This window comes from Macadamia integrifolia, unplaced genomic scaffold (assembly GCF_013358625.1).
Source record: "Macadamia integrifolia cultivar HAES 741 unplaced genomic scaffold, SCU_Mint_v3 scaffold662, whole genome shotgun sequence".
NCBI classification, from domain to species: domain Eukaryota; kingdom Viridiplantae; phylum Streptophyta; class Magnoliopsida; order Proteales; family Proteaceae; genus Macadamia; species Macadamia integrifolia.
The window spans coordinates 48,310-56,828 of NW_024870508.1; the positions used below are offsets into that span (position 1 = coordinate 48,310).

The following is an 8,519-nucleotide window of genomic DNA, read 5'->3' on the forward strand; positions in this document are numbered from 1 at the left end:
AAAAAAAAAAAAAAAAAAAAGAAGGTTGTATTTGAAGTGACTCAATCAGATACTCCTGTGAAAGAAAAGAAAAATGATCATTTTAGGTCAAGATTCACACATCAAAACTATGGAATCGATTAACACAGATAATTTGATTTGATACAGAGACCCCACACCCATATCATGGGTTAATTCATGTCAAAACAAGTAAGTTGTTTAAGGGAAAAATCAGTGCCTTCCCTCTTGTAAAAGAGGATCTGTGTGTTGATGCTCAATGTAGACCCAGATTTCGCTTTTGTTGAGGATGATTCCATGTGTTTTGTGTTTGATGGCGTGACAGGTGCCTCCCCTAACGATGGCCAATACCAAAGGTGGGAGGTGAGGACCCGCTCGTCTGTTTTCTGTATATGGCTTAATTCCTAAGTCAGTCTCCTATAATTTCTTTTTTCTCTTCTATTTTTAATACATGTGATCTTCTACCAAAACAAAGCAATGTACTTTTCATTTTGAAATGGAAATAAATGTTTCACTAGTCTAAGATTACCAATTTACTAAAATACCCCTATTTGGATGAACATCATAAAATTTGAAATAGATATTATTTTCCAATTTTTTATTTCAGTAAATCATTTTTCCCCTTTCTAATCCTTATACAATTTTGTATTTATTTTCAACAAATAATAAAAAATATTTTAAAACGAAACAAACAAAATCTAAGTTTTATTCAAATAGGTATTTCCTCACAGTAGTTATTGGCGCATTCATGGCTTAAGAAGGAAAATAGAGACTCATCAAATTTTTTTCAGTAGGAGTTCAAACTTCCATCAATACCAAAACCCCTAAAAATCTGTTCAACCTTTTAATATGAACCCAAATCTAAATGAATATAGCTGAAGAGACAAATGGAAAAATTCAAATTCCCCATATTCTCCAAGTTTCAGTACAGATATTCATGTCAAACATACATTGCCCAGAGCCACAACACTTGAAAAAGGAGAAGATGCACCTATTCAAAGTGCATTACCACTACCAGCTAGAAATAGGAAATCGATTAGCCATGGGAACAGCAGAAGAACCACCACAGTAGTCACCTTACCAGGTAGTTTCTACATTTCAAATTTTTTCTAGAGGTAGAGCAGGAAAGTGATCAATCCTTCCGGAGTTCCAAAAATTCACGTCGGATGCCATCTGGTTTTACAACTACTATTTCTAACCTGTCACCCTGCAGCACATGCATAAAAGAATAAGAAAACTGAAGCAAGGGACGTAAAAGCAAACAGCATAAGCTTTTCATGGATCTACTCCATGAATTTTTTAATATCAATAAAGAGGATACACAATAGAGCGCTTAGTGTCTTCATCATCTAATGCCTTCCATAACCACCAGGTCTCAAAATATTGTTTCAAATACATATCAAGAATTCCCCTGCCAAAATAATAAACTTGTGCATAATATTTTTAAGAGCTTTTGTCCAGCAACTAACCCCAATGCTGCAAAAGATAACAATTTCAGAAAGTTGACTTTTGGTTCCCCCCTTCCCCTCTCATTTTGAGATTTTATCTTTCTAGGTTTCAAATGATGTTAGAACAAGGCAGTTGGTGAATACATAGTTGTCACGGCGTCAAATCGATCCAAGGCGGTGGAGGGGTGGCTAATCGATTTTGCGATGAATCGCCCGTTATGGTGTTGCCATGGCGGTCAAATCGCCCATGTGTCATTTTTTATTTTCTCTACTTTCTAAAGTTATTTAGTATGCTATTTTTTTTTATTTCCCCTATTTTCTAAAGTTATTTAGCATGCTACAAGCCTACAATATATACCCTATAACATATAAAACCAACATTAAGCAACATCAAATCATCAAAAATCAACATAACCCTATCAAAATCACCCGGCATTTTACAAAAAATCAACCGCCTAGTGAATCAAGCATGACCTGGCTTCCATGCCGGAGCCATAGCGACACCTATCAGCCAATGGCAACCGCCATTTGTGAGTCACATAAATCGTAGCACTGCCATGAACTTCTTTTTCTGCCAGAACGCCAAATCGCCACCTTGGCGATGCCTAGGCGACGCCATGAAAACTATGGGTGAATAAATACCAAAAAAAACAGGTAAAAGAATACTGAACGAAGCAATGTACTGAGTGTTCAAATACAATTTGCCATCGGATGTTGCATCATGATCAATCTTTGATTGCAGTGGAGAAACTATCCTTTGTCTCTCTTTAATAATCCGTTTCCCACAATCAAAAGAATCAGCAAGCCCAACTGATGCAGTTTAACGAGGTAATTGTTCACGTTTTACTGTTCGTGAGAACAGTGGTACTGTTCACATGAACAGTGAGGTGGGCCCATATGGACAGCCATTGCGTGGGAATGATTTTAGGAGTTATTCTGTGTGCCCATGCCAGATTGCATTGATTTTAAAGTCTGCTTTTTTTTTTTATCAGTTCCTATTTCTATGTCTAGTACTTTCTGTTGGTCCATGTTTGCTCTTAAAATTTTGATATCACGCAGATTCCGTAGTTTTGAAATTCTAAACTAAATCGTCCAACCGATCCAACCCCCAAAATAAAGCAATGGGAGTTACAGTTTAAATAAATCTGTACTCATCATCATGGTGCCAAGCACCTCGAATAACTCCCACGTCAACTTTCAATTTCTAGGTTTCTTAGCGAAGCAATAGCAATATCAACCACATCATCCAATTATGAAAGAGATACATTGGCTATCACTGCTACTTAAACTAAACATAATTAGGCTAATGGTCCTCAAACTCCTTTCATGTTAATTAAATTCCTTTGAATGCCCTAACATACCATGATTATGCCACTTCTATTGTAGATTTTCCGAGAAAAAAGAGAGAGAGCGAGAACAGAAATGTCAGACGAAAATAACAACTTACGGTATATATATCCCTTTCAGAAGCAGATGCAAAAACATCTTTCACCAAATCAACTGCTTCTGATTCCAACAAGGGAGTGACGGCATCCTGAAAAAGTATTGGTATTGAGTTTTGCAAGTAGAAGAAGAATTAGGAACAGCCATATAACCAAGCAATCGAAATCAAGCCATCACCTTGGCAGGTAATAGGAGAGGACTAGGAGTCTTCAGCTTATTGTCCAAAACAGGCATGATGAGTGTTGAACCAGAACCTTGAGTGCTGTAACCGACCCTTTCATATGATCCAACAGCATCATATGTGAACACACAACCCTTTCCTGAAAGATAACTTTGGAGCAACCATAAGTTCACATAGAATGATGCCGTAACAAATAACTTCAAAAGGTATTAGTCCCACCTTTTTCATCAAGACCACCCAAGACATTGAAAGCATAGTAAGGGAAGAAACGCTTGTAGTACAGAGTGTTTGAAAGCAGTTGAGCCATTGCAGGGCAACTCATCTGCTTGTTGTGCTGATGCTGATAGATCTGTCACAAAGAAAGTGAACCAGTGATCAATGTCCATAGAGTACAAAACTTCTCAGATAATCAAAACTGCAATCTCCAAAAACTAGATGCAGCATATGTTGACTTTGAAGGTTTATGTTCTGGGAACTTAAATTGTAGCATCGCATATAATTTCACAAAATTATAATCTCATCCTTTCCTAATTCCATTATCACACCTCTAACCTTTCCTCCATAAGTTGAAGAGCAAGTCGTTTTTTCTCTTTGCTAACAGGATAGTTAACTTGTAAGCTCCTCAGATAGAGTAACAAAACAAAATAGGCATTTCCTCTCCAAATTTCAAACAAATCACATAAATCACCCAAAAGAAAAAGAAAAAAAAAAAATTCATTTATTCGTATCCAAAAACATTAAGAGATTGATATTCAGATATGTATTTTAGGATATTATTCCAGCATCTTCGACTAACACCATAGTTGTCAAGGCATCACCACAGAGGTTTATTTCCATAAATTGAGTGTATCTAGACACAATTTTCTAAGAATAATCACTACCATAATAAAAAATAAAACTTTCCTTTCCCAGGTAAGAAAATGGAATTCAAAAAAAAAAAATTGATAAGAGACCACATAGCGGAGAACTCCTAATTATTTACTTTGATATTCACATTAATCGTACAAAGAATATGGTTGTTTGAACCCCTCAATATCTAAATATGTGTCATATCAAGCATTTCACTCTCCACATAGAAGAACTAGTGTAATCCTTTCAGTTAAGAAGCCAACAAATTATAGGGTGTAATTACCTACTGCAGGCCAACACCAAGAACAAATAAGCCAATGATCGAGGATGTATAACCCAACCAATCCGTTTGGCACATCAACTTTCATCTAAGATGATCCAATATGACCATTAACACAAAACGATCATGCCGTTGATATAATTAGGTCTTGCACTCTCCACACAGAGCTAGTGTAAAGATAATCAGTTAAGAAGCCAAAAAGTTATAGGGGGCAATTCCTACTGCTGGCCAACACCATGAACATGACTAGAAGTGAGGAGCATGGGTTGAGGGAAGTTTGACATAACAAGAAACAGGCACAATTAACAAATAAGCCGATGATTGGGGATGTATAACCCAACCAATCTGTTAGGCACATCAACTTTAATCCAACATAATCCGATATGACCATTAACACAAGATGATTACGGTGTTGACATTATAAGATCCTGTATCTGATGTTTCTGCATGTTTTGTATAAAACATGTCCCCAATAGCATAAATTATCAAAGGACCAATAGATGACATCATTCATAGTTCAGCTTTTGGTAGAGGTAAAATTATTACTTGAAACAATATGCACTAGAATTTTCTGTTACTTACCAAGTGCCTAGCTGTCAAAACCTTTTGTAGAGCTCTTACATCAGCCTGAAACCCAGAAGAGGCCAATAGACATTTGTCTGCTCTGCAAGGTCAAAAACATAAAGATCATAAAAAATTATAGAACTTCAAAACAATGAAAATAGTTCCATGCAACTATGCAAGACATAGTGACATCAAAATGGTACTCAGGAAATGAATACCTCTTTGTAATAGTTCATATTAGGTTCCGCTTCGGGGTTTTGTTTTTGTTTTCTGCATCTTGGGCTGTAGGTGGCATAATGCCATCGTATTAGAGTGTCAAAATTTTATATGTAACTCCTAATTCAATGAAATAGTATCCAACTCGGGAAAAGAACAACTGAAGAAACAACATTACGCCTTCTATGGTCACCATGGAACAAAATCTATGATTTGTCTCCGTTTTGGGCCTGGCCAAAATAAAACCTAGGGTTGAAACCTCCATCGAGATCCAGCATGTTTCAGTTTCGGGCCTTACCGAAGCCAGGTCCAAAAATGAGATCTCGGTCCTTGATGGTCACCATAGCAGTGCTTTCAAGGACAGTTGGACCAGATGATCAGCTTGGATGACTGTTTGGACAATCAACTGCAAATGCCCAACATCCCACCGCTGTTAGAAAATATTCCAGCTGGGATCAATCGAAGATTTTATTATAATTATCATTAATTTTTAATTTTTTTTAATATATTTTTTAATTTTTTTTAATTTTTTTTTAATTTTTTTTAATTGGTGCATACTAGTATCCCCCCTACCTTCTTTTCAAATCCAAGGACATGGCAACAACTAGCCGCTGCCCTTACCACCTTTTCTAGCTGGATCTAGCTGGATCAAAGATTTTTCCTAGACCAGCCAGACAAGGAATCCCACACCCTTTTTTTAGCACATTGCCTTGCAGTAAACAACAGAGAGAGGGAAATAAGGTAGCCACCACAGCAAGACAAACAAATTAAAGCACATGTACAAGTGGCGAGGGGAGAAAATTGGTTTTTGGATCCAGAGATACTGAAGGTGTTACTGTTCACATTCTTCAACTAAAACATAATCTTCTTAGAGCTTAGATCTGTGCTAACATATTTCTGATTTGCTTTTATAGAAAAAAAATGAAGAAAACCCTTCACCGAACCTGTCTCAAAATAACATTCTCTCACTCAGATCAACTAAAGACAGACTTAACCCCCCCCCCCCCCAACTAGTTGCCTGCAAATTCTATTCCACCATCTAGGCAATATCCTCTGTTAATTAATCGACTCTTATGCAATTATGCAGCAATTCATGGGCTGGCCCATGAAGTAGCTAAGCATAATATTGAATTACATGAGCTTGGAATATTCAGAATGTGACAACTTCAGGGTCCAAGCATGGCCTATGCTACTTTATGCCAAATCTCTATAATTTTACCTGCCTCCTCTTCGACCTTCTAACGTAGGACCTTAAGTAAAGAAAGAGTTTAATGGGAGTTAAGAGTTAGGGTGCAGAGTTTTATGGGTTACTGGAGAACAAGAAATTGGACATGAGGTTTTACAAGTGTTTCAATAGTGATCAGTGGAATAATAGAGAATATAGTGCAGTTGGCTACTCAAGATCTGATGGAAGTTCAATTAGGGCGTATGAAACTAAGATTTTGGGAAGTTCCATTCAACCGAAACATTCTTACTATCCCACAACAAAATTAACTTGGAAGACGTAATCAATAAAAAGCTTGCTTCAAAATATCCCTAATCAACTGCTCATATTTACATGATCTTAACTATGCCTTCATTTTGATTTCCTTCTTCTAATTCACCTCCTCTGGGCCCGAAAGTTAAATAAAGGACCCCTACTTCACGGTCAAAAGCAGCAAATGGGTCAGTTATCTTCACGTAACTCAAATTCTATCTGTTTGCCTATGGGTTGACCATCAACAAGAAGAGGATATATGCAAGTTCCAACAAGTAAGCAACTCCAAGACCTTCAATTTCGACAACAATAAAAAGCAAAACAAAAATCACAGATCGAGAAATCATGGAGAAAATAACGTACAGTCCGCATATTTTGGAGTAATCTCTAGTTAGGATGTTATATCCACTAGACATTCGAGTATCAGCAGCTATTACACAGTAATCAACGCCTGCAATCGCAACACATGTTCTGTAGAGGAAGAACATAGAAACTTAGATGAGAAGAAGGGGAAAAGAAGGAAAAAGGAAAGCCATTAATGAAAATTTACCCTCCATTGTTGTCGTAAGGAGACCAGTTCGCGTTCTGCTTTGAAGCCATGGGAGAAATACACAGACAAGAACGAAGATGTGAACTAGGGCGAGAAAACTGGGACTGCCACTGCTCCTCTGTCTTCTATTTTGCTTCTGCTTTGCTTGGGGAGGAATTCTTTGCCTTTTCTTTCTTCTGAGAAAATGCATCCAGAATCCGACCCGCTTCTTCATCGGATTATAATAGGAGTGCAAGTTTGGTCCTGACGCCCCCACCCTGCCCTTGGCCCATCCTGATTCCAAATAAGTACCGATTCAAAAATTTTGGCCTTGAGGGTCGGCCCAACTCTGAAATTTTTGATCCTCAGTCAGGGTCAGGGAGGGTAAGGGTTGATGTCTTTGGCCCATCCAGCCCGCCCTAAACCCGGACCTGATTTTTGCCCCTGATGTTGACCTTGGTTGTGACCCTGATGTTAACCTAATTTTATACATTAGTTGACATTGAGTCATTAACACCTCAAAACTCTTAATATATATTCTCACCGTTCTCCCTTGCTTTTTTTACCAAAGAAAAAAAAACAAGTTTTTTTTACCAAAAAAGTTGTAACTTTGTATTTTTTATCTCCTTTTTCTTATGAATATTTTTTATTTTTAAATTATTTAATATTTTGCAGGGTCAGGGTCAGGGTCAGGGTATACCTAGCCCTTGATAGCAAATCAAGGTTATGGTCAATCAGGATCAAGGTCAGGGTCATCCCGGCTCGACCCTTAAAAATCAGGGTCAATTAGGGCGGGTAAAGGTTGGGCTGAACCCTGAAGGGTATGGTCAGGGTTGAAGTTTTGCGGCCCTGAGTCAGGGTCAGGGAGGGTTTGTGCCCAGTTAAGGGGACTCAGGGTTGGGCTAGGGTTTTAAGAAACCCAGCCCAACCCAGCCTTGTTGCACCCCTAGATTATAACATGACTAACCAAAGCGAGGGAAAAAAATAAAAGAAGAAGATGACCCGGTTCGATTCAACCGTTTAGGATGGGCCGAACATTGGGTCCCATAGCTCAGATCAGGCCAGCCCAGCCCGGGCTGGGATGGCCCTGGCTAACCCCTTAAAGATGCATTGTATATTTGTATCGATTTAATATTAAATACAGTAATCAACTTAAAAAAATTGTGTACATTAAATAAAAGGAGGGGTAGAGGAAAGGATTTGCATGCTACACCAATAAATGATTGAAAAATTGTATCATCTATATAAGATTCACATGATTAAAATAGAAATGAGAGTGTTAATGTAGACCCCACCATTAGAAGGCTATAAAGGGCTTTTTCCCTAAATACATTTTATGATAGTCAATGGCCTTTATATTTGTATATACTACTCATTATTATATATTTTATGGGAAAAAATAATGCTACCTGATTGTGTGGCCCTTGTGTTACTAAGGGGATACACAAGGACATCAACAAGGATAAATTTTTTACTTTTCACATGGGTGGGACTGTTATTTTCACCCATTGTGTGTCTAAACCGGTCGCACGTTT

The 8,519-nt window shown here is 37.7% G+C and overlaps 1 protein-coding gene across 1 annotated transcript; it reads right to left on the reverse strand.

Moving 5' to 3' along the window:
- Nucleotides 1-885: 885 nt before the first annotated feature.
- Nucleotides 886-7,195, reverse strand: LOC122069585 (proteasome subunit beta type-1-like). Its single transcript, XM_042633635.1, has 7 exons — nucleotides 7,006-7,195; nucleotides 6,819-6,926; nucleotides 4,781-4,862; nucleotides 3,289-3,418; nucleotides 3,066-3,208; nucleotides 2,893-2,979; nucleotides 886-1,204 (listed from the first exon to the last, which is right to left on the reverse strand). Exons 1-7 carry the CDS (start codon nucleotides 7,053-7,055, stop codon nucleotides 1,130-1,132), a joined length of 675 nt encoding a protein of 224 aa, XP_042489569.1. The 5' UTR covers nucleotides 7,056-7,195; the 3' UTR covers nucleotides 886-1,129.
- Between the last annotated feature and the right edge of the window lie 1,324 nt (nucleotides 7,196-8,519).

Bases quoted from the DNA above. Each gene is read 5' to 3' on its own strand.
- LOC122069585 (XM_042633635.1), bottom strand. From the start codon at position 7,055: ATGGCTTCAAAGCAGAACGCGAACTGGTCTCCTTACGACAACAATGGA. The intron at 6,927-7,005 runs GTAAATTTTCAT...CTTCCTCTACAG, and splicing joins CCTTACGACAACAATGGAGG to AACATGTGTTGCGATTGCAG. The intron at 4,863-6,818 runs GTACGTTATTTT...TTGACCTTGCAG, and splicing joins TACTCCAAAATATGCGGACT to AGCAGACAAATGTCTATTGG.